Source organism: Pleurotus ostreatus, assembly GCF_014466165.1.
Source record: "Pleurotus ostreatus strain PC9 chromosome Unknown scaffold_11, whole genome shotgun sequence".
NCBI classification, from domain to species: Eukaryota; Fungi; Basidiomycota; class Agaricomycetes; order Agaricales; family Pleurotaceae; genus Pleurotus; species Pleurotus ostreatus.
The window spans coordinates 566,007-590,136 of record NW_023503166.1 but is presented as its reverse complement, the minus strand read 5'-3'; the positions used below and the strand labels follow the sequence as shown (position 1 = coordinate 590,136).

Sequence of the window (24,130 nt, the reverse complement as noted above, 5' to 3'; positions counted from 1 at the left end):
CTCGATCGTTTCGTGTTTATACGACGTGGTTCGTCGAAGGTCATTCCGACACAAGGACATCACTATACGAGTTACTTACGCCGATTAGACGGCGAAGCGTTGCAGCTACCATGCGATTGGTTCATCTCCCGTCCTTGTATCGGTTCACGGCTCACGAGTTGATCGGTGTGTTTGTTCATTCTTCTACTTATGGTGGGTGGCTGCCTCGAGGCTACGGGGATGCCTTGTATCTTCTCAAGTGTCTATCAACGCTAACTAGACATCGTAGATGGATGTTCGACAACATCGATGATTATCCTTGACGTGAATGTGATGAGCCGAGCAATGGTAATCTCTCCGAGTAGCTGAGACTCCGTCCTCCAAGCCTTCTCACTCAGCCTTCTCACTTAGCGGAAAGGTCTTACATACTTATCATGATTCTCAGGGCTCGCAAACCGAGTGAATGGTTCGATTGTACCGCACAAAGTAAATCGCACGAAGTTCCCTTGCATTGATCTGGGGAAAGCTATAGTTAGCTGGCTCTCGCGACCTGCACGGGTCTCGCAAGTGGGCAGTGTTACAGATCACTCACCTCACGGATCCATCCGAATGAAAGGATTGTCTGGTCAGTAGGACAAATTACATGCCCTACCGACCGACCCCTCTCGCAACGGATATCAATTTGACACTACATGCTAGGACCCTTTCGCAGATGAATATTTGTCACCTACACTCGTCTCGTCGATGCATGGTATTGCATCATATATCACGAGTATCGCCCCAATCAGTATCGTTGATGGAGGCTGACGAGTTTCCCTCCTGTATCCCATGTCAAATATCAACTATTTTAGCTGTAGAAACAAAACGACCATAGTTGTGCTGATGAACCGTTACGGTCCTCTTAAACAATCGATCGCAACTTTAGCACTGAATGTTGGGGTTATACTGAGTAGAGGATAACAGGGGTCTCCAGGGTCAAATACCACACGACTTTGCCCTGAACCGGCCCCGGAGCCGGTGCGCTTAGAAGTTCTGAACAGCTGAAAGAAAAGAACATGTTGCAGCACTGTCTTCTGCTCCACCAGATTGTACGCTACTGTACGACTGTACTCTATCCCTCACCACGATTCATCAACTAGATATCGTCTTACGAAGCTCATGACATCTCAGTATGCATACGCCGCCTTAAATGCGACCAATGTGCAAGCAGTGAATGACGCCGAGGCATCATGTTATGATGAAGAAACGGAGGCCGGTGGTAGGCCATCACGCTCGTGCTGCAGGTCGAACATTCTCTCAAGAGTCAAGGATGTCGTGCAGAGCAATATAGGCTTGTTGCTGATTGTCGCATCGCAGGCGTTCATGTCATTTATGAATGTCTCGGTGAAGAAGCTAAACAGCCTCGATACGCCTGTTCCTACGTTAGAGGTGAGTAGCTACTCAGTGCACTATAACATCCATGCTGATACTGCCTTAGCTAGTTCTTGTAAGGATGGTAAGCATGGATGTAGCCAGTCCCTTTGTGCGGCGTTAAGTTTGCATTCGCTATCAGCTTATCACCTACATGTGTTGCATGTCTTACATGTTCGTTCCTTGCTTGTTTTCGGCGCTTTGGGATCCTTATGTTGTTTCTGCAGGTTATTGCGCGGTGTAGAGGACCCATGGATCGGCCCTAAGGGCGTGCGGCTACTCCTAGTGCTCAGGGGTGTCACTGGGTAAGTTGAGCATCGCTAACCCTGGTGGATCCATGCTGATTCCCTAATCCACAGTTTCTTTGGCTTGTTCGGACTGTATTATTCGTTACGATATCTATCACTTTCTGATGCTGTCGTTCTGACGTTCCTCTCGCCCCTTACAACCGCTATTTCTGGATCGTGCTTGCTCGGGGAAACATTTACCAAGAGAGAAGCACTAGCTGGAGGTGCGCTGCTCACTTCCCATGCGTTCCCCCCGATTGACGCGCTGCTGTAGTCCTTAGTTTATCTGGCGTTATTTTGATCGCTCGCCCAGCATTTCTGTTTGGCGGGACGAGCATAAATGAGGGTTCTGCGACTGAGTCATCCCAAAGACTGATAGCAGTCGGGTAGGTAAATTCCCATCTCATATTACTGTGTTTATAACTTAGGCCATGTCTTTTCTCTTGACATAGGATCGCGCTCTTGGGCGTCCTTGGTGCCACTGGTGCTTGTAAGTCTTCGATCATCTTCAGACATAACTCGTGTAAATCTCATTGGCTATCTCAGACACAACACTGAGAGCGATCGGTAAACGCGCGCACCCTCTGCATGCAATGACCTCCTTTTCTGCGCAATGTGTGGTTGTCTCCATCATCGGGTATGTCTTCTAACGCAGGCCCGTCCCAAGCCCAACTGACGGTGTAGCCCTTCAATCGACTAGCCTTGTTGCCACGCAGACAAAACTCGTATTTCCCTCAAAAATCGAATGGCTACTACTCCTTCTCTTGATTGGTGTCTTCGGATTCATTGCCCAGGTTGGCTCTTATTTCGACCTTCCCCTCAAAATACATATTAATTGGTTTATCCCTGATCAATAGGTCCTTCTCACGATGGGATTGCAGCGGGAAACTGCAAGTCGGGGATCGCTAGGCATTTATACCCAGGTATGTCTCCCTGCTTTTGATAGTTTCCATCTCCTAACATTGTTATAGATCGTCTTCGCTGGTATTCTAGAGCGAATATTCTTCCATACAGCTCCATCCGTTCTCTCCGCAATCGGTACAATCATCATCATCACTTCTGCTCTATACGTCGTGGTACGTTACCTTATTCGCTCTTCACGTCAACATCACCTCACTGTGTGCCAAGCTTACGAAAGAAACTACGTCCACAAGTAAACCCATCGCCCTTGAACACATTGATGATACCTCAATGGAAGAAGGGTTGCTTGCACGTTCAGAAGGCTTAAGCGTTGGCGCCATAGGACATATAAGTGTTGATGATTTCATGGTCGGGGTAGCCTCTCCTTCCATGAAGCGTGCGCCCAGTCCTAGGCCAAGAGATGATGCTACTGGATTACTTGGTAATAAAGAGCTTTCGGTGGAAAAGTCTGTATTAGAAGAGAAGTAGCGGCTGGACCTCGCACTAACTCTCGTTGGACATTAGTAGACAAACATGTAGTTACGTACTACGTATCTAACTTAGATTACCCGTATATAGGACGACAGAGAGTATTCAGGCTTAGTGTTCCGGTTGTAAAGACCATGGCCCCTTGATGGGGCATCCATGAAGCCTCTCAGCCATTTGCATGACCTCTTCTCGACCGGCTTGGTATCAGCAGTCAGTCAACTACTGGCAAATAGACATGGTAAACAACTCGTCTCACCTTGTTCAAACTTAGGAGGACCCTACAGCGAACGAAATCAGCTATGCCAAGAAGGGAGAGGCGGGAAATGTGATTGTACCAGTTCCTCAATTCGATATCCGTCAGCATGATACTTTGGACCAGGAAGATCGTCGTGGAATCCGACACCAACCAGGAAATTATCCAGGAGGGAGAGAATACCTGTGCGCTTCTGACGATACCATGGCACTGCGCGATACCTAATTGGAAGTGTTTGTGAGGCGGCAGTGTTGTTTGAAACGGCCATACCTAGTTGGATTAAGGCGAGGTCTATCACCAGGGGGTGTTTCCAGACGAACCAGACAATCCATAGAGGAGCGCGGGAGACACAGGTACTTTTGAAAGTACTTAACACTTGTCAGGAGGGATCGGGTCAGCACATGCAAGTACCACGGTTGGCTTGGATATCTACGAAATCGCATAAGTACTGGTGATTAGTAAATCACATCCTAGGGAAATGATTATACTCACATCATGGCGATGCGCACACGCTCGTCGAGGAGACAGACGGTGATTCTCCTGAGGAAGTCCTTAATTCCGAACGCTTCTGGAGCAGCGTGTAGCAACTCATTTGTGGTTCCTTCCGCGACATCGTTATTGCTTTGAGCTGGGAGCATGGCTTGCTGCTCATACGCCTGTATAGATAGCGTGGGGTGAAGATAGCACGGGAGTGTAGAAGGGAATGACGAACCTGCGTCCACTCCTTAAGTTCATCCAAGGATCCGGGAACGTCACGAATTTCCATTCGCTTGCTAATTTCAACCCAGAAAAGGAAATAAGACTTGAGAGTGTGAATCAACGATTTCTCCCAGAATGAAGATATGGCACTAACCTGTTGCTCCATAGGCGATAGGGGTCTCCACCCATATCGTCGAGCCCACGACTGGGATCGGGCCACATAAGTAAGCCAAGGACGAGGAGTTTCATGCAAACTTACGATGGGCTCTAAGATGAATAATGCTAGAGTGTAAATGTAGTCCTCATTTTTCTAATACATAGCAGTGAGTCAATCAGTGTGTAGAAAGAGTATGAATACTGACAATGGAATATTTTGAATGCAGCCAATTCGTGCGGGCCAGAGCAATCATGCCTCGTGGATCTGAGACATTTTCCTCCTTCTCGCCGTCGAATTTCCCGGGAAGCTGCGATGCAATCCAGGTACATATAAGGATTTCGGTCTGGTGAACAGTCAAGTCAGCCTACAGCTTAGCGCTCAAAGCAGGGGTAGACATACGTCTGCATAGCGCCTTGACACCGTTGACGGGTCCGTGAACTCTCGTGTCCCGGCAAGTATCTTTGATATGCTGGGCTGCATGCGATGATCAGTATGTCCCCTACTTGCCAAAACACGATGCTCACAATTGCATACGTTTTGAAAAGCGCAAACGACAGAGAGTATGTCATGAGGGTAGGCATGTCGTAGAATGCGGAGGCATGCATAATCTCCTGGGCGTCGCGAGGAGTCAACTTGCCCTCTTTGAACTTGCTTTCGAATTTCGCGTGGATATCATCATAACGGCGCCAGCGGAGGCGATGCACAACCAATAAATACGACGCAATAGCCGCTGCACCAAGCGCGACAATGAGATTGTTAGCAACTGCGAAACCGAACATGGTAGTGGTTGATGTGAAGGAGGACAGTCATGGGGCCGAAAAGGGCTGAGACTTGTATGACATGTTTCGAGCTCAGCTCTTTCAGATCCCTATTGCAGATCTTCCCTAGAATGCTCATGAGTACGTATGTCCATGATAATATGTCAATGTCCACGATAACAAGAAAGCAAGTATGTACAGCCTACTATAGTCCGATGAGCCTCACGCCCCTCTTGCCACCCACGGAGGGTATCCAGCCGCCAGTTGGTGTGCTAGGTGACTCGACGAATCTGAGTAGCTCCCCTCGTCTTTCCCACTTACTCGATCATGCGTCTGCCCCATCAATGACATCATGGCATCGTCCCTCCCCATACTCCCTCCACCAAACTCGTAGAACCCTTTCTCATCAGCCACAATAGCGCCCGTTCTTCTGTCCATTTTGTATGTTAGACCGCTGAGCTTCTTTTCCAGCGTCTTCTCGTCGTCGTATGGAAGGAGAAGCTCGCCGAATCCGGAACGTGACGTTAGGGCCATGACGGCGGCAATGCTACCGGGCGGTGCACATAGGATAAGGTTACGACGGGCGCGCCGGCCAAGGATATGGATCACAACTCCGACGAAGCCAACCATGAAGATCAGGATTGCGAGCGCGTGGCCGGGGAGGGGACTAGTGTGGAAATAAGTCAGCCACTCATATTGTGGAGTAGGTTGAATATACTCACTCGATCCAGAGCCTTGGAACAGACGAAGTCAACCGACCATTTAGTTGGGAACCATCCGGCAGGAAGTACACGGACTTTGCAGTGATAGCAAGATGTTGAGTCTTAAGAATTCAGATAGTTCAGCTATGCGAGACCCTTACTAAGTAGAACAAGAACTTACGTAGACTTGGGTCGTTAGATCCAGGAAACCGTTGGGTAGGTCAAAGGTTGCCTGCAAACCGCCAGATTGTTGGGAAGCCAGACGGAAAATAGCACCCGAGACCCCAGCCGCGACAGCAGTTGCACGAGCGGCCACAAACCTATCTGGGTTATTCCTCGCGTCTTGTTCATCCGGTGAGAAGTTGAATATCAGTCTAATAAAAGAATTCAGTCCAAGTGATAGCTTGTGCAAAAAACCGAATGATATACCCGTTATAGGCGCGACCATTCAATGGAGGACCAGTGACGTTGTTGGGCTTCGACAGGTCCCCTTTCTGTACACAAGCAGACATCGTCTTTTTCTCGAGGTCGACAGAAGCCTCGACATTCGAGGCTTTGATCGCGGGAGTGCAGAAAACTGCCTTCGCTTCGGGCAAATTGTTGTCTGTCCTCAGATGAAAGTACCTACAGCACAAGGGAGGTGGTTAGCCCTGTCGAGGAGGGCGATGAAGTGAGATACGAACCAGAACATCACAGGTTGGAATGTAATATTCGGCGACGCCCCCGCGCAAGAGACTGGGACTACGCCGTACTGAGTGTTTGAGTCCTGGAAGCAGGTTATCGCTTAGATCAAGAAGGAGCGAGATCGGAAGGCACTGACTGAAGCATTGAAGGATGCGCTCCCGATACACCCATCAACAGATGTTGCGGTGTAGTTGAACAGATTTTCGGGCTGCGGTACAAGGTCGCTTGCGCGTGGGGTACGGCAGGCCGTGTCGGTTTGAATCCCTGTAGTGTTGACCGCGAGAGTGCCATTGAGGCCGGGGTATTGAGGGAACTGTCAGCACAGTTGTCAGTGGTGATATATGAGGTCAGGATCGGTACGTACAACAAACTCTGCTGTCGCCCAGCCATTTTTCACAAACGGTGGATCCGAGAGGTTGTGTGCGACTGATCGATATGACGAGGTCAATGATGATGGCTAAGAGATGAATGAAATCAAGAACCTGCAGCTTCTGCGTACTAAGGTTGGTCCGTGAGAGGGTGATTGAGTGAAACTAAGTTATGAAACGCACCCCTGCCGCCGCCAAAAATCCGTTCAGCTGGCTCACATCGGGGGCGAGGCCGATGGCCCTGCTGCTGGTTACCGACCAGTCCTCACTCCGGTCTATTTGCCTCAGTTGGAAGATTGCACCAGCGAGGGGCTGGAATATGTAGGTCGTGGCGGCCGTGAGGGCAGAGAAGAAGACTATGCGATGTTTGTACTTCAAAGCGCGAAAGAGGGTAAAGAAGGTCCCCAGGGCTATCTAAAAACGATGACAATGGAAGACCTGCGGGGACGCGGTACGGAAATGGACGTACGTCTGGAGGCTAGGTTAGCGGGGATAAGTCCGAGGAGATGGGTACTCACAATCGAGAAGAAGGGACTCCTCTGCAGTAGCATGCCCTCTGGATAATACCACGTAGGGCTCGTACCAGCGTACCATCCAGTCAATTTCTCGCCATAGGAATGCGACGGGCAATACAAAAAGCTACCGAAGCAAACTGGGCAACTTGAACTACATACATGAGGAATCCGTGTACTCACTGTGGGGAAGAAGGAGAGTAGGAATTGCGGTGACACGAAGGAAACGACGTTTTGCTGTGGGACAGAGAACCCTACGCATGGACAGTTAAGAATAAGACCCCCCGCAGGATACTGTCGTCGCTCACCTCCATTTCTTGCTGAAATTGCTAGCCCAATCTCCAGTGCAATCCCTACGCCCATCATCGACGCTGCGGTGGCCACGCACACCCAGATCTTCATTATGAGCGGGTCCTACAGAGAATTGAGGCGTTTTGTGGTAGTCTCAAGCAGCCTTGCTCACATATGGACTCGGTTTCTTCGTGTCTATGGCCCTCGATGGTATTAAGTGGGTGGAATCGCGAAAGCTCTCGACGAGCGTGTGGTCGCTGGAACGGCTCATTGTGCCGTTGCTAGGAAGATGCTGACGCTCGGAAGTTTGCTGGCGTAGAAGAAGAGAGGAATTTGGGGTTTAGAAGGGGATTATGTGGTCGTCGAGTTCAGACGTGCACGCCGGCGGCACTGGAGGTCGTAATCATAAAGCAAGCAACGCTGATAGAGGACCCAACGTGAAATGCATCGCCCTGCATCAGCCTGCATCGGTTGTCCGAGTCGGAAATGATGGCCTTGATTGGTTGCTATAAACAGTCGCCCAGCCTCGCCCACGGAGTGCTATACTATTGTTCTTTACAGACAAGATGGCCTTGCAGTGGAGAAATGTGAGACATCTCAGAGCGGGCAGACAGGGCACCTCCGCTTCAGGGTCGCTACTACCAAATCCTTCAACTTCAAGGATTCCTGCACTAGCGTTGCATCGAGAGCACCAGCATTTCTGAAATGATATCAATTCTTGTACCCACACACGCACACGACGTCTACAGTGCATTCCGGGAGCATTGATCCATCGGCACCAGTGTTTCGGCTCCCGGAGCGCGCGCGGTCCCACCTGGGCTGGGCTGAGACTTCTCAGCAGCCTCAGCGCAGTATTCAATCAAGTCGCACGGCCATTGCCATGTTGATGAAAACACAGTCGTCTGATATGTACCAAGAGTATTTACGGATTCAGCAGTGAATACGGGGATAGAGCTGCTTTGTGGTGTCCTTGTCCCTACCTTGCCTGTGATCATGCATAAGTGGTTGGTGGTTGGTCTGCTGGAGGCGGACCTTGGGAATATGATACAACTCGAGTAGCAATCTCAATAAGGTACACAGGTCACCAGAGGCGCGGAACTACAGCAGCAGACCGCACTGTCTGGCCTATGATCTCGATATGTTTTGGTACTGCATACTTGCACTTTCATATTCGCGTTGAAACAGACGCCCGCGTTCTTTCACCATGTACCTATGTGCGGCATCGCATACTCAATCAGCTCAATGTAGGAGAAGGGGTGTATAGGCGTACAATAATAACTCGTTGACGTAGTCGCGTATGATAGAGACCGAGTCGGCGTCCATCGTCGAGTTTGCTATCATCTGTGGCAGGGATACTAACGTACGTCGATGATCAGTTCAAGACCAACAGACGATCATCAAAGGTAGAAGTGTGATCGATACTGACCTAGCATCCGTAGCATATGTTCAGCGCCATACACACAACTCATATCCTTCTCCTGTCCGACGATGATATGGGGACCCGTGACATACTGTTTGCGTATTCCAGCATATTGCGGGCGCTCGAAGCGGTAGAGGAGGTTGGATCCAAGTGAACGGTCAAAATATATTGTGAGACCAGAGATAATCGTAGGTAGAAGGAGAGAGGGACTCGTGAGACTGTCATGGCAGCAGGTGCAAGTTTAATTGAACAGACCAAGGACATATGAAGGGGAAAACGCACTGCGCATTTTCTGAAGCCGGCCTGGCGAGGATGTATGCCTCGAACTGGCTAAGAACTTCGACAACGGTTGGTGAGCGGGGAAGAGTTACTAACTGTGAGAAACTAGGTTGGAGATAATAAAGAAGAAAAGTGGTTTAAGGACTCACTTGGTTGTTCTTTGTGACAGCTTCCCAGTCATCGACCAGTATCACTTTCAGAACCTCGGGCACATTGAGCTTAATCTCCGGCTTTTTGGAAGCGTCGTCCTAGTGTCATAATAGCGCGTCCAGAAACATCCGGATACTCGCAGAGACAGGGAATCAAACGCCAACGCACCTCTTCTCTCCCCCTCTTCGTCCCCCTCGCGCCGTCTTTCCGCACCCTCGTACTCCCAGTACCGAGCCCTCCGACGGAATGGTGTTCTCTATGCGACCCAGAGGGGCCCGATTTGGCAGCGCGGTTTGACGCGTTAACGGCTGCGTTTGTGGCATTTGCTTGTGACTGGAGGGTTTTTTGGATAGCTATGTTCGTATCGTTGTGCTTGAGCAAGCGAGGCGGAGGTACCCATTCATCCCAGCTACGCACGCGATCCAATGGCAAATAATAAGAATAGATGAATCGCAGTTTGTTAATCCCGGAACGCACGTCTGTTTCCAACCCTTGTAGTGCACAAAGTAATTGGGGAGTATGGTCCCGGATGTGGGGTCTTCGCTCTGATCTACTTTAAGGACTTTGGCCTCGTAGATAAGGGGGCCATGATAGCAGAGAACGCGTTCGTTCACTGCGAATGTAGGGGAGGCTGAGGAAGTCATGATTGCTATTTCGGGTGATCTGGTAACGAGTATTAGTTGTCAAAGTAGTATACTCTATATGAGACTAATGCCCACGGAAGGTATCAAAGACACTGTGTTGACTGTGGGAATATATCTGTGACCGTGTGATAAACACTAGTGATCACAATAGAGTCATGACCACACTGTGGTCACTTCGCCAACTTGCCACCTACTCAGAGTTTCCAAAACCCGCCAGCGTGTGCGTGGAGTTGCCTCTCACCACGCGGAATCGGTTTCGCCGGTCGGGCGCGAATGTTATCCTTTGACCACCACATCCAAAGCCTATGACGTCACGGTGACCCAGGAATACCTCCAACCTTTCGTATAAATACGAGCTCTGTGAAATCCCACTGTCTTGCTTCCTTCTCCAGAACCTCTCCCACAACTACCACCAAGCATCCATCGAAATGACCTCCATCATTACTGGCACCGCGCAGGCAGCCCATTCAGCCCTTGCTAGCCTGCTCGCAAACGCGCAGATCAAGCCCGGAGAAAGTATCCCAGAGGATATCAAGGTGAAGGAGAACGATGCAATGGCTGCCGAAGCGTTCAAGCTAGTTGGGACCAATGTTATTGTGAGTCGCTCGGATCGTTATGGAGGGAAAGCTTTACTGACTGACGCGGACGTTTGACTTACGGGCATGTTATATTCATATATATGCGCATAAATTCCATCCACTTGTACACGCTAACAAACAGGTCGGCGTACCAGGCGCGTTCACAGGTACATGCAGTGCTCAGGTTCCAAAATACATCCAGAGCCTCGAGAAGTTCAAGGAGAAGGGCGTCAATAACGTTTTTGTTGTAAGAGCACTTACTCGCTTCGCCTTGGCACAGTAGATAATCTCGGCTCCAACGCAGGTTGCTGCCAATGACGTGTTTGTCATGAAGTGCGTTGACATTATGGCAAGAAATCGTTGTGACATGATGGTTGACTCGCTGTTATGTATAGGGCATGGAAGGAGCAACTTGCCGCGAGTGGCACAGGTGGGCTGGGCCTTGGAACCCATCGTATGAAGGACCAGTTTAACCTTGCGACTTATTATATAGGTGTTCGATTCATTGCGGATGACAAAGGTGAGCTTGTCAGTAGGCTTGGGCTGATCTTCGACGCGTCTCCGTTGCTAGGTTCCCCTCGTGCAAAGGTGAGTGTTTGTGTAATCAACGTATATCTGGTGCGATGTCTGGCAAATGCTGTTGAGCCGTATGAATGACGTGCAGTTCAATCAGATTTGCTGTGATTGATGACATCGTCTGCGTGGACCGCAGTCGATTTCTCCTTGCAAGTTGTCTTGCGGCCTGCCCAGCCTTTTTATATGGACGCCGCCCATAACACGCACGCCCTCACCACGTAGATGTTGGGCGACTCTAGATGCTGCGGCTTTAATATTGTGTTGATCAACATCAAATACCAACTAATCGTATTTTTACCCTGCAGCGCTTTGTACTCATTACCGATGGCCCTGTTGTCCGCACTGTTGCTGTTGAGGAAGACCCAAGTCAAGTAACTATTACCGCCGCAGATGTCATTTTGGCTCAGCTTTGATTTTATGAACATAACTGCTGGTCCAATGCCCAAGCTGTACCACTGTATGGTAGATCCATTAATCGGAGGGTAGTGTCGCTCGGGTGGATAGTTGTATTGTTATAAAGCCGTTGAGCCGCGTCATTCTGACACAAGATGATAAGTGTATGTATGTCGGACGGGCAGTGGGGATCTGTCAAACGGCGGTGAGATATGATGTTGATAATGTCCCTAGATGTTGTCCACTAATGCGTTGTATTTTTACATTCACAGGATTGTCGTCATCAGTCGTGCGAGGTAGGCTAGCATGCTCTGGAGTCGGGGGACACGACTATCCGACATACATACAGCGGTCCCGTTGTTTAAATATAGTGCATAGCCATAGGACCGACCGGTACGGAACCGGGGGAGACGTAAAGATCTTCTGTATAGTGAGTCCGATGATACAGTCTGTAATCGTAGTTGGGTGAGTCCTCGTGTATTGTGAGTAGTAGCGAATGATCGCGTTGTGCTCGGCGAGTTAACATGCACGGTGACTTTCAAGGACCGGAGGGATATGATACCCGGGCCGTTCGCGCCGCGTCGTCATTCGTGGTCAGGTCGACCGTCGTCGAGCTGATCAGTGAAGTGCCGTGATCGTAGAAGGAAACAAGTGGAGGGTTTCTTGAAGGTCCAGGATGGGCTGACGTGGTCTACGTCAATGCCAAAATTTGACCTTGAAATTTCAGCGAAATCACCGGAAGCCGGAGCACGGTTGACAATGATCGGGGCAATAACGCGGAAGTACATGGTGATCGGTTGAGTGCTGTCAATAGCTCCGGCCTCGTGTGCAGTAGCGGTATAGTTTTGGTTTGGTGGAGATTTTGGGCAATGGGGTCGAGCCGTAAACTTGGGCGAACAAATGCTACCGACAGCAAGCAACGCGAGAATGAATCATTTAGATTCTGATGATACACTACTGATCGTGATGTATTTCTGGTAGAGTTCAGAATAACTAGTGGTCGAAGTGCGTGGTGATGGGTTCGTTTGATCATCGTGCTACGTCTACGTGAGACACTCGACGTTGGTCTGGCCGATCGATCATCGGTCAGGCTCGTTTGGTTGCTCCCGACATACGAGTACCGTATGGCTTGGTGTCCAGCGTTGTCCGCAGGGGACTACTTAGTCGTGAAACGCCGCGGCTACAGTGTATGGATCTGCGCTGGCTAGTAGTGGTCAACAGCTAGTATAGTCGGGGACGAGGCGGTGTGTCAAACTGATCCTTCAGGTTTCTCAGCAACGAGATAACTGTACCTGAACCATCAGTTTGATGTCTAGAAGCGTCCTCCTAGTTTCGATGGCACTCGTAAGTATTTGTTGAGATGCTCGTCTTTGATCCTCTTTTCGACCTCTGACTGTCTTTACTCATTACCCTCCCTCAACGTTGAACGTTGGCGACACCGTCGCTCCTCCCGTCTAGGTGTTTGGCGGTGGCGCGATATACCCGGCGTTATCTCTCGCGTAGCTCGGCCGACCTTAATAAAAGGTGAGAGAACCATTCGGAAGGAATAAGCTGGTTGCTAATGGCGATATCGTCCGCAAGGACGAGCAGCACCTTCGTGAACCTCGAACCGTCCGCGATTCAGAGGCTTTGTGGGTGTGCGAATACGGACTATTCTGGTCTTTCTACTTGTTTTCCACATCTTGGGGTACTTTTGGAGAGGTGAGCTTTGCTATTTAGTTCTGGCCGTTCAGGTTTCGCGCGTCATGGGGGATGCCGTAGCACAGCGATAATCTCGGGGCTGCGCCAGTGGAGGCCCTGAGTTGACTCTGCCATTTGGGTATTCTATTGGCTAACGACCCCTGGCGCTGTAGATCCCCTTTATGCACACAGAATCAGGCCAGGCGCCCCTTATAATCATCCACGAGTTTCTCCTTAGGGCTGGTCTTTACTACGCCCACTTTCACCTTCTTCCTCTCCGCATCGCTTTTCTACCACCTCCATCCCGGACACCCACCCTCCCGGATCTCGAGAGGCTTCATTGACTCTCCTACGCGCGCGTTGCGAAAAGCGAAACAGCAGCCCCGATGTATACAACGTGGATCGGACCCACGACACTGCTTTTCCTGTCTCTATCGTCTTTATGCAGGGCGCAGACGTCCAGGCTCTTTCAATGGCAGTTTGCAGAACAAATTTCTACCGATCTCCCTACGTGTCGGGAGATGCGCATCGTTGTCAAATCCTTCAATGCGGACAACTCCACCCATGGCACACCGCCGTATTATATGCGATCGTTTGAGCTGGGAGGTCTGCCGATGACAACCCTTATTGGGACAGACGAAAATGACTTGCGGTGGACGGTCACACATCCCCTTGGTGGGTAAAGTTGACTATCTTGTCTGCGGATTCTGATTTGTTGGTCTCAAGACAAAGAATTAATGCTGGTTGTTGTGGACGCTAATGGGAGCTCAGGCGGTGTCCCAACTCGATTGTTCAAGGTCACAGGTATGACACGTCTCCGTTCACGCAAAGCTGTTTCATCCTATTTTCGCTAGCTGGGCAATCCATAACGTGCATACAAGCAAGGGATCCTCCAACCTTTACTGTTACGTCGAATATAACGGGCGATGTGAATACATGTGACCCTTGGGGCTTAACCATCGTTGGGGGCTCCAAACCTTACAGTGTGACTCTCGCAGCGCTCAGCTCACCTGTTGTAACCAACGTCACGATGGGTGCCCTCGATGATCGCCTCACCTACATCAACCGAGCAGATCCCAACACGATATTGCTAGGTATGTCGCTATCTATCAATGAATTAATCTAGCTAATCGTTTGCTTTTGCTGTAAGCATCTGTCACTGACTTGTGAGTCGTCCATTTATTGATGATATCACCGTCTGAAAATCGGTCCCTTTTATAGCACTGGTCGGTATGCCTTCGGGACGCCGAGTATAAATACGATAGGTTTGTGATAGATTATGTCGCCCTCTTATGTTATAGGCTAACTAAAGAGAGTAGGCTCCACTGATATCGTTTGCACTGGCCTGAACACTGTCAGTGGCAACAACACAGAAGTTGTGCGGCAGATGGAAGAAGCCGCCGCGAAAGCAGCCAGTGACCGCAAGGAGAGATCGATAATCATCGGGGTGTGCGTCTCTGTTGGAGTCCTGGCGCTGCTTGTGCTCGCTGGGGCCGCCGCGTGGTATTGGCGCCGCAAAAACCGCAAACAGATGGCGCTCGAAGAGGCGATACCCCATAAATTCGAGGATTCCAACAGTGGGCAGGCCACCCCCGTCGTCGCGTACCCGCACGACGTGTCTCCGAACCCGCCGAGATCACACAAGTCGGCGGAATTGTCAGGCTCGTCCGTGGCTCTGATGCACTCGCAATACGCGAATACGCCTGCGTTCGACCCATACCACAGCGAGTCGAGTAACGGCCCGACGCATTCGGAGCTGAGCTCGAGTGGCGGTAGTGGTTCGAACCTCAGCTCTCGGCCATCGTTCGCCGCGTTCCCGACCACGTCGCGGCGGACGAAGGCACAAGAAGCTGGCATCAGACCGACTTCGGCGGATAGTAATAACCACCGACCGAGTTCATTTGACGCCGCATCATCATCACCACAGTATCAGAGCACAACCCCACTTCTGGAAGAGCACCCAGAAATCATCATCCAGCATAGAGACGGCGGTGTGGTCCACGAACTTCCACCACCTTATGCTGATCGTTCGTCGACTCCGAGACAATTGCGCTAGGACTGCTCGCGGTCTCTTCTTTCCTTCTTTCTACTTCTTTGGTTGTCTTCTTGGTAAAATTTGCGTCGCCTTTCGTTCACTGTCATTGCCCTTGTTCGATACAACACTTTCATGTAGCCAGCCTTCCTGCGGGACAAACCCCTGTTTGTAATATTATGCCGCAATACTCTCCCCGCCAACGCACACATATATCCGATTTCTCTCATATATCAATCTTCGTCTTATCTGTAGAGGTACCATGATGTTAACGTGCGACGATGACGGACGATGACGGACTATGACAGACGTATATCATCATTTCATTAATAGCAGTCGAGAAGTGTCAAGGTAACCGTTTGTTCGTTGCGCATAGTCCCATCAAGTTGTGTTTTAACACTCGCGGAGGCAGATGCTTCAGACAACAACTCCCCGGCTATACGGTGCAATTGAACCCACTCGGATCGACGACATGGCTACAGGCGACCCTTCTGCTGCTGCCCGAGGTCGCGATGTCATCCATCCCAACGAAACGGACGCCTGGGCACGGGGACGCGCCACTGCACTGTAACTGGGCGATCGTGTCAGATAGGACGTTTCCTGTCATCGGCCCCCACGTTATGTCGGAAACCTGGAAGAGCGAGGTGTCGCAGCCGCCAGTGGCGCCGGAGAACGACGTGCACTGTGTGATGCGAGCAACCTCGTCTGTGACGTTCGCTAGCGTGAAGTCCCTAAATGCTGTAGACTTTGTGTCAGATCTGGGAGGCTGGAATCAGATGGGTTGGCGCTCACTTATGTTTTTGGCGTATCCTAGTCCGCCGCCGCCACCTAATCGACGCAACAAGGGTTACAAGTCAGGTCAGTTCAATACTATTACTAGGGAGGAGCGGGTGTCTACCGTTGGGTGGAAAGTTTTGTTGGATACCCGTCCATGTTTTGATATATCCAGAGTATCGTGTTCCGAAACAGCTCACTCTTTCTGCCGTAACGTTCTCCACGGTTTCAAATACACCAGGGTATTGGCCAATGGACCCTATAGCCACACCAAGGCCACCATGGAAGACACAATCCTGTATCAGGATATTCGTGGAGTTCGCCTTCAGTGATATGTTATCGTCTCCGCCAGTGACAGTCCAGTTTCGGAATGTTATTTGGTTGGAGAAGAAAGTGTCGACTCCGTCGGTATTTCTAGCGGGAGCCTACGGCGATATTCACCGTGAGTAATCCGTTGGTGACTGGCTAGGGAAGACATTCACCCGACTGGACGATGTACTGTTCACGTATATGTTTTCCAACAGAACATCGTCAGAGCTCTTGATGGCCATCGTCCAGAATTGCGATTGCACAAAGCGGATTCCTGAGAATACAGAGCGCGTCGTGTCGGTGATCATCAAACTGATGGGTCTTCCAGGGAGATTGGAGACGCCGTTGGTGAAGTCGTACCTTTTGCACCTAGGTGAGCCAGCACGCGCCGACAGCATTCCCAAGTCTCTTACCAGAGTTGGCCATTTCCATCAAATGTACCGCGGTCGTATCCGTTGAAGACTATCTTGTCCCCGCCAAATGCCCATGCGGTGGTCATGTTCAGATAATCGAGAGGAAGGCCGTTAGCTCGCCAGTACGTGATGTTCGTGCCCCACTGCGCCACCCACTGAGTGTTCGACTCTGCTGAACACTGTAGCAAAAACTTACCAGTAACGTGCCGTGGAGATTGACTTGCACGTTGCTAAGGTTGGTGGTATTCATGACGCTCTCGATGTGGTAGAGATCGTCCACAAAGGAGATGACCGAATCTCGTCGGCAGAGGTCGAATGCAGCAAGGATGGCAGGTGCGTCATCCGAGCCATCCAAGCTAGCGTGAACGGTGCAGATACTGTCATTCATAGACACTGTTCCAGCATGAACGACGCGGATGCCGAGTAGTCCTAGGGCGGCGACAACGAAGAATCCGAGGAAGGGGTCCATTGAGGAAGGTTGCAACTGACATTACTCGTGCTCGACGAAATGGTATTCATATAGTCTTCACATTAGAAGCCCATTTGATATATATATGGAAGTGACTGAAATAAAAGTGCATCGTTAATGGTTGTGGCCGTCATGTGAACTGAACGTGCCTCTGTTACGGACCGGCCGGGCGCGGGGCTAACTGAACATATGGAAGGATAGAAGTCGGGGAGTCCCAGCCCCAACGTCAGCCTGCGTTTCGAGATCAAATTTACGACCACAGTGAATGGTCTGGCTCAAGATGTTTAGTTAGCGTGATTAGTAACGATTATCACAGCTCTGCCGGCCCGTTGCCATTGTGAAAGGAGCGTACAAGGATGGAAGGATGTACACCGTACCCTTCGAAGAAGAAGAAGGATGATCTGACCAAACAGTGTGGCGCGCGTTATTTGGATTTCAGAACCTTGGATCTTGCTCTGCCGCACTGCGCAGCTGCACTTTCGTAAAGTTGCCCTGCCCGATGACCAACGTTTTTTTCGAGCTTCTCACTATGGCATCTTCAATGACTACAGAATTCTTGCGACTCTTGTGCCGGGACTGGTCGCATTCTATTTTGCTTCAATATTTGAGGTCGATACTCTGGCGGCCACCAAAAACCCTGAACGGCATCCCCTACGACGTGGTATTTGTGCTATCTCACTATCTTTCTGTTCAGGATCTATGCAGTTTGCTGGCGGTAAGCATTGGTTTCTATTAGGACATACTGAGCTCAGTCTTGTGCCGTTTGACCAGACCTCGAAACGACTGTTCAATCTCCTACGTGATAGGTCAATCTGGCTTCTGGTTTTACGCGATATTCTGGAAGTCCGGCCGATTCCTCGACTCTTATTAAGCCTGGACGCAATGAATGTGGACGAAATGATGACTGCGACCTTACGACTAACTACGTTGGACCGTAAAATTAGAGGGGTGGATCCAATCACGACCTTTACGGTCACTAGATCCTTTGAAGCAATTGATCTTTTTCCTGTTCCTCTCCCTGGTGGCCGTCATTTCGTCACTTTGCAAGATTCGGAGCGCAAGTTGGTAGTGCACGACTGGGATGCCAATACACTGGAAGAAGGGCGACCCCTCGTGTCACCCTCCAAGCACCCGATATCCTTTTGGCGCACGGTTCCTGTCAGTTCGACCGCCATTAACGTTGTCGTCGTATCATTAGAAGAGTTGGATGAGTGCGATTTCCATGGCAGAGCACTGTGAATATTCTCAACACTCTCCATTTTGATATGTTATTGAATTAGACCACAGGCTACGCTCGCATTTCTCCATCTATTGCTGTGAAGCCCATATAGGTTCTTTTGAGTGTATAGATTACTTCTCTGTGAACGCGGAGATCTGCGCGCTGTTTTTCGATACAACCCACCTAGCGATCCTCTGGGATGACCCCGATGACGCTCAATTCGCATACATCCGTATGTATAGCAAGGGGCTTCATACGCCTTTCATGAGACTTACGGATCCAGTAAGTAACAATTTCACTCGCCATTTCCTCGCTGATCTGATTCAATAAGCAATGCCCACGGCGAGGGTCCATCACAGTGATATCGCAAGACTACTTCATCGTCGCCGAACGCGCATTCCACCGGATGTTTGCACTACCCGTCATGCACCCAGTTGCTGGCACTCATGTCGCTGACGCATCTGTGTACCATCCCTCTATTTGGCGCACTATACAAGGAGGTGATTGCCTGCGCACTCCCCGAGTAACCTCACTCCAATTGGGAGATCCTCCCTCAAACGGCAGACCACCGCCTCGATTCATCGTATGGACGGGCCGGTATCGATATATCACGTCCCTTTCCTCCCCAGATGGCTCTGACGTTGCCTATGATGTCGACAGCCAACTTATGTGGCCTGATGTCCCCTATAGCAAGGGGAGAGACGAAGTAAGTATCTTGGGCAGATTTTCGGGAGTTCATTGTCTCCCGGATCGCCTCGTCAGGCTATTCTCCCTTCCTATCACCCACACAAAGAGTCGTGGATTGATGCGCCTTGACGCTGCTCCGTCTTCACATTACATACAAGTAACAAAATTGGTTTGTTCCGGTCTTTTGGACAACGAATTCATCCATCACCTGTCTTATGACGAAGAATCTGGGCATCTCTTTATTACATACGAAGACAAGACAACACCTGATAGGCGGATAGTATTGGCTCGTTTGTAGGGTTTCAAACGGTGAATCATTAGTAAATATAGTATCTCAGATAATCGAGAGGAAGACCGTTAGCTCGCCAGTACGTGATGTTCGTGCCCCACTGCGCGACACCGACTGAGTGGTCGGTTCTGCCGAACAGTGTTCTCCAATGTCACCTTCCCGAAAGTAGTGTAAGTGACCTAGTAGCGAATCGATTATGTACTTGCTCACTCGGTCCCTGGTTCTCACGGTCACCAACAAGTGTGGCGCGCATTCGAATTCCAAGTCGTTTCGAACCTTGACTCTTGCCACCACACCTTGCAGGCCGCGGCGGCGGAATTGTAAACTTGCCCTGTGCGATGACCAACATATTCCTAGAGCTTCTCACTATGTTATCTCCAATGACTACAGAATTCTTGTCACTCGTGCGCTGGGGCTGGTCACATTCCTTTCTGCTTCGATACTTGAGGTCGATACTCGGCCAGCCACCAAAAACCCTGAACGACGTCCCCTACGACGTGATATTTGTCCTATCGCACTATCTTTCTGTTCAGGACCTATGCAGTTTGCGGGCGGTACGCATTGGCTCATATTAGGACGTACTACTGAGCTCAGTGTTGTTCTGTTCGACCAGACCTCGAAACGACTGTTCAATCTTCTACGAGATAGATCAATTTGGCTTCTAGTATTACGCGATATCTTAGAAGTCCGGCCGATTCCTCGACTCTGTTTGAGCCTAGACGCAATGAACTTGGATGAGATCATGACAGCAACGTTACGACTGGCTACCTTGGATCGGAAACTTAGAGGGGCAGACCCAATCACGACGTTCACGACCACCCGATCCCTTGAAGCAAATGGTCTTTTTCCTGTTCCTCTGCCTGGTGGTCGACATTTCGTCACCTTGCAAGATTCGGAGCGCAAGTTGGTAGTGCACGAGTGGGCCGCCAATACACTGGAAGAAGGGCGACCCCTCGTGTCACCCTCCGAGCACCCGATATACTTTTGGCGTGCGGTTCCTGTCAGTTCTACCGCCATCAACGTTGTCGTCGTATCGTTGGAAGAGCTGGATGAGTGCGATTTCCATGGTAGACAGCTGTGAGTATCTTATATTCTGATTTCCTTCCAATGCATCATCAAATTATTCCCTAGGCTACTCTCACATATTTCGATTTATCGCTGCGACGCCAACAGGGGAACATTTGCGCAGATAGATTACTTCTCTGTGAATCCGCAAATATGTGCACTGTTCTTTGATACAACACATCTGGCAATCCTCTGGGATGATCCCGATGACGGTCAATTTGCGTATATCCGTATGTACGCCAAGGGGCTTCATACCTCTATCATGAGACTGAAGGATCCGGTGAGTAACATTGAAGTTCATCATGCCCTCGCTGAGTTCATCTAATAGCAATGCCCACGGGGAGGGTCCATCACTATGATATCGCAACGCTACTTCATTGTCGTTAATGCTGGTGGCACGTTTCATCGGATGTTTACCCTTCCTGACGTGTACCCAGTTGCTTGCACTCACGTAGCTGATGCATCTGTGTACCGCCCTTCTATATGGCGCACCATTCAAGGAGGCGATTGTCTGCGCACTCCCCGAGTAACCTCCATCCAACTCGAGAATCACCCCTCAAGCGACAGACCTCCACCTCAATTCATCATATGGACGGGGCGGTTTCGCTATATCTCAACTCTTTCCCCCCCAGATGGCGCTGACGTTGCATATGATGTTGATGGGCAACATATGTGGCCCGACGTGCCCTACAGCAAGGGAAGAGACGAAGTAAGTATCTTAGGTAGATTTTCGGGGGTTCATTACCTACCGGATCGCCTTGTCAGGCTATTCTCCCTTCCTGTCACCCACGCACAGAGTCGTGGATTGATGCGCCTTGACGCTGCTCCGTCTTCACATCACATCCAAGTGACAAAACTGGTTTGTTCCGGTCTTTTGGACAACGAATTCATCCATCATCTGTCTTACGACGAAGAATCTGGGTGTCTCTTTATTACATACGAAGACAAGACAACCCCCGATAGGCGGATAGTATTGGCTTATCTATAGGACTTATGAGGAATTATATCTCGCTACATGATGCTCCTGGGTCCTCATTACTAAATCATATATCACTCTCGAGTCTCGCCTATTTGTAGTCGTGTCCCTAGCACTTGATCTTTGCTTGTTGTTCGGTAATTCCAGAGCTGATGTGGTGAGTTTACAAGATTAGCATCCCACACCTAGTATTTTATCAGACTTAGTGTACATCGCTGCTGGAACCACTTACCCATTCGTCTAGAGCTGTCAAAATAGCCTTGTTGCCGTGGGTAAGGACGCTAAGTGAGTGAGACATGTAGTATATCTTCTCCTCTTGCCGGTAAATGCAAAATCTCCATTCTTGAGAGTCAGTCATGATGAAACGGTGGTCCTGGCTGTCGGGATAAGATGAGAAAAATACTGAGAAGAGAACTAGAAGATCGTGTATACCCGGTATGTAGACTCGCTGTCGCTACCTGTGCAACGGCCTCGGCGATATGCCCAGGGGTGAAGACATTGGCGGGATTTTTCACTTCGACGATGACAAGACTTCCGTTGGAGTAGCGTTTCAACTTGAGCAGCGTGTCGATATCTACACCTTGTAGGATGCAGTCTTTGTCGACCAAAAAAACCAAGTAATCGGCAGCTCCATGGAAAGTATACTGCATACCATTGTCCTTGTTTACATGAGTACCAGGGGGGATCGCTAACTCTGGCGAGATTTTAGGGTATCGAGGCTCGTCGACATCTTCGGAACCCGGAGGAGCATTGTACATGGATTCCAGGAGGTAGTTTACTGTCATAATTGATGATAGTTGTTCTTTCTAGAGAAGTGGAAATATTCCTCAATGTTACTTTGCTGTGGAGGGGGAGGGGAGTACAACACACCGTCGATAAACCTGACATTTTCAGATAGCGCAGGTCCTCATCGAACCTTACGCTTATACCACGCGAGCTGGCGATCGTCTGCAATGTCTCCAAATCGAAGTTGAATTCAGCTTGACGGATCCCCAGTTCTTCTAACATAGGACCCTTGACAGAAGAAAACCCAAACTGTCAACAATATGATCAGTACGTTTTATCTACCAATTACTGGTGAACTTGCCTTGTCGGCTTCTTTCTGCGTCGTGATATATCTTTCTATGTATGCAAGCATTTCCGCGTCCTTGCTTCCGCTTGCTTTTGCACGTAGATTGTCCAAGACTGGCAATGCATCAAAGGCCTTGAGTAGAAGCTCCCTTGCTGTGAGTTTCTTCGGTTTTTCACCAGCAACTGGCGTCGATGTTGGTTGCGGATTTGAGCTCGAAGCAGTCTTCCTGGTGTCTTTTTTCCCCATCTGAGGCGGTGAATATGGGTAGGTCGCGTTCCATGACTGCCTTTTTAACCAGCGATGGAACGGTCCGAGCGCCACCAGTGCATCACCAATTGGCTTGAGTAGGATTGGCAGCCGTCCAGTTGATCAATACATGGGGGCGAGTCACCTTGCTGGTTGCTGCAGAAACCCTTTTCGAAGCACCCCAGTACGTGCCCTAATCATACATCCCCCCGACCTGGTCATTCGCGGGCCAGTCTTATCATATCGAGGAAATCAACAGTTGAAACATGCAGCACCTCTAATTGATATTGTCGAGGGCCTGCCGAGTTCCGGATTTTCTGCCATAGATGGACTTGATGGACTACATTTGAACCCCCAAAATTTTGGGCAACTCGTGCCAGGACGCCTACATACTTCGTGTGGCCGCTGATCTGTATAACCTATTGTCAGAGCTAATCGATCAATCGTCAGACCTAGCCAGGAAGTTGATCTTCACACCATTCCTCAATTTCTTCAGTTTCTTATCGTCAAACCTCCCTCAGAATTACGGGGGTGAGAGATATGTAAGGGTCGAAGCGTATTCGGCCTTGAATCCATCACATAGGGGTATGAGGTAAATAGACCTATCCCACAGTCAGTGATACCCATTTCAAGTCATATAGGGTCATACACCATTAACAGGGATCGCGCGACGCCCACAACAGGTAGGCGCCTACATGTAGTTAACAGCTTCTACCTCGTTGTCGCTGAGTGAAAACTAGCAGCTTCCGATCTTCGTCTACACACGGTAGTGAGTCAGGACGGATGCATTAGATGAGTCGTGGCAGCGATCTTACGACTGACTGTGTTAGACAGATAGAATAGGAGGGGATAACCTAATCGCGGCCTTCACCCCACACGATTTGAATTCAGGTATGAACCTGACATTATCATGGATATAGGCCAGCAGGTACCCGAGGGAGCATAGGTGGGTGAAGTGTGAAGGGTCTTCTGGAATCACCGTAGGTGTTGACAGTAGGAACATCGACGGAGGTACTGGCCATAATCGCGAACACAGAGATCATCGCCAATCTCTCAGGGCGAAGATACACCCCATGTGTTAGGGAAGGGCCAGAATGTGAAACCCTGATGAAGTATGAAGCGTTGAGCACGTAGATTACAAAGTCAAACAATCGCACGTATATCACTTTCGAAAGGTCCATGGAGATGGACATGAATCTGAGAGATTGTAGATGTTATGTGCGATACAGATGGTCCAAGGAAGTAGCGAGCAAAGCCGTTATCCCAAATACAAGGCAACCAGAAGGGACAACGTAGAGTGTCGGTGTAAGCGAACAGAGGCGTGGTTATTGCTGAATATGAGGGCCAGATAAGGGGGAGGTTGATGTTGTA

The 24,130-nt window shown here is 49.8% G+C and overlaps 9 protein-coding genes across 9 annotated transcripts; 4 read left to right on the top strand and 5 right to left on the bottom strand.

The window, feature by feature from the left end:
• Positions 1-1,137: 1,137 nt before the first annotated feature.
• Positions 1,138-3,065, top strand: PC9H_002500 (uncharacterized protein; the record flags this gene model as incomplete). Its single annotated transcript, XM_036772136.1, has 12 exons — positions 1,138-1,407; positions 1,457-1,474; positions 1,532-1,563; positions 1,617-1,694; positions 1,749-1,900; positions 1,951-2,062; positions 2,129-2,166; positions 2,223-2,313; positions 2,377-2,470; positions 2,534-2,599; positions 2,648-2,752; positions 2,805-3,065. The coding sequence occupies 12 exons, from the start codon at positions 1,138-1,140 to the stop codon at positions 3,063-3,065; spliced, it is 1,317 nt and encodes a 438-aa protein (XP_036625782.1).
• A 111-nt stretch (positions 3,066-3,176) lies between these two features.
• On the bottom strand, positions 3,177-4,953 carry PC9H_002499 (uncharacterized protein; the record flags this gene model as incomplete). The annotated part of the gene is made up of 11 exons (XM_036772135.1): positions 3,177-3,262; positions 3,322-3,343; positions 3,401-3,539; positions 3,589-3,747; positions 3,811-3,974; positions 4,031-4,120; positions 4,172-4,222; positions 4,277-4,327; positions 4,380-4,517; positions 4,574-4,648; positions 4,699-4,953. 11 exons carry the CDS (start codon positions 4,951-4,953, stop codon positions 3,177-3,179), a joined length of 1,230 nt encoding a protein of 409 aa, XP_036625781.1.
• Positions 4,954-5,154: 201 nt separating this feature from the next.
• PC9H_002498 (uncharacterized protein) lies at positions 5,155-7,759 on the bottom strand (the record flags this gene model as incomplete). Its single annotated transcript, XM_036772134.1, has 13 exons — positions 5,155-5,599; positions 5,655-5,755; positions 5,815-6,007; positions 6,063-6,257; positions 6,317-6,399; positions 6,454-6,630; positions 6,682-6,743; positions 6,800-6,815; positions 6,869-7,041; positions 7,204-7,324; positions 7,381-7,451; positions 7,506-7,611; positions 7,661-7,759. The coding sequence occupies 13 exons, from the start codon at positions 7,757-7,759 to the stop codon at positions 5,155-5,157; spliced, it is 1,842 nt and encodes a 613-aa protein (XP_036625780.1).
• An 854-nt stretch (positions 7,760-8,613) lies between these two features.
• EAF3 (Esa1p-associated factor) lies at positions 8,614-9,981 on the bottom strand (the record flags this gene model as incomplete). The annotated part of the gene is made up of 7 exons (XM_036772133.1): positions 8,614-8,698; positions 8,759-8,843; positions 8,915-9,126; positions 9,191-9,282; positions 9,337-9,435; positions 9,506-9,746; positions 9,815-9,981. 7 exons carry the CDS (start codon positions 9,979-9,981, stop codon positions 8,614-8,616), a joined length of 981 nt encoding a protein of 326 aa, XP_036625779.1.
• Positions 9,982-10,409: 428 nt separating this feature from the next.
• On the top strand, positions 10,410-11,548 carry PC9H_002496 (uncharacterized protein; the record flags this gene model as incomplete). The annotated part of the gene is made up of 6 exons (XM_036772132.1): positions 10,410-10,577; positions 10,702-10,806; positions 10,864-10,892; positions 10,955-10,989; positions 11,053-11,147; positions 11,441-11,548. 6 exons carry the CDS (start codon positions 10,410-10,412, stop codon positions 11,546-11,548), a joined length of 540 nt encoding a protein of 179 aa, XP_036625778.1.
• Positions 11,549-13,594: 2,046 nt separating this feature from the next.
• PC9H_002495 (uncharacterized protein) lies at positions 13,595-15,264 on the top strand (the record flags this gene model as incomplete). Its single annotated transcript, XM_036772131.1, has 5 exons — positions 13,595-13,883; positions 13,935-14,012; positions 14,063-14,306; positions 14,430-14,473; positions 14,528-15,264. 5 exons carry the CDS (start codon positions 13,595-13,597, stop codon positions 15,262-15,264), a joined length of 1,392 nt encoding a protein of 463 aa, XP_036625777.1.
• Positions 15,265-15,676: 412 nt separating this feature from the next.
• PC9H_002494 (uncharacterized protein) lies at positions 15,677-17,205 on the bottom strand (the record flags this gene model as incomplete). Its single annotated transcript, XM_036772130.1, has 6 exons — positions 15,677-15,978; positions 16,033-16,068; positions 16,139-16,439; positions 16,497-16,683; positions 16,737-16,879; positions 16,933-17,205. 6 exons carry the CDS (start codon positions 17,203-17,205, stop codon positions 15,677-15,679), a joined length of 1,242 nt encoding a protein of 413 aa, XP_036625776.1.
• A 2,919-nt stretch (positions 17,206-20,124) lies between these two features.
• PC9H_002493 (uncharacterized protein) lies at positions 20,125-21,453 on the top strand (the record flags this gene model as incomplete). The annotated part of the gene is made up of 3 exons (XM_036772129.1): positions 20,125-20,477; positions 20,532-20,745; positions 20,794-21,453. The coding sequence occupies 3 exons, from the start codon at positions 20,125-20,127 to the stop codon at positions 21,451-21,453; spliced, it is 1,227 nt and encodes a 408-aa protein (XP_036625775.1).
• Positions 21,454-21,515: 62 nt separating this feature from the next.
• Positions 21,516-22,759, bottom strand: PC9H_002492 (uncharacterized protein; the record flags this gene model as incomplete). The annotated part of the gene is made up of 5 exons (XM_036772128.1): positions 21,516-21,626; positions 21,674-21,818; positions 21,874-22,247; positions 22,312-22,476; positions 22,517-22,759. The coding sequence occupies 5 exons, from the start codon at positions 22,757-22,759 to the stop codon at positions 21,516-21,518; spliced, it is 1,038 nt and encodes a 345-aa protein (XP_036625774.1).
• Between the last annotated feature and the right edge of the window lie 1,371 nt (positions 22,760-24,130).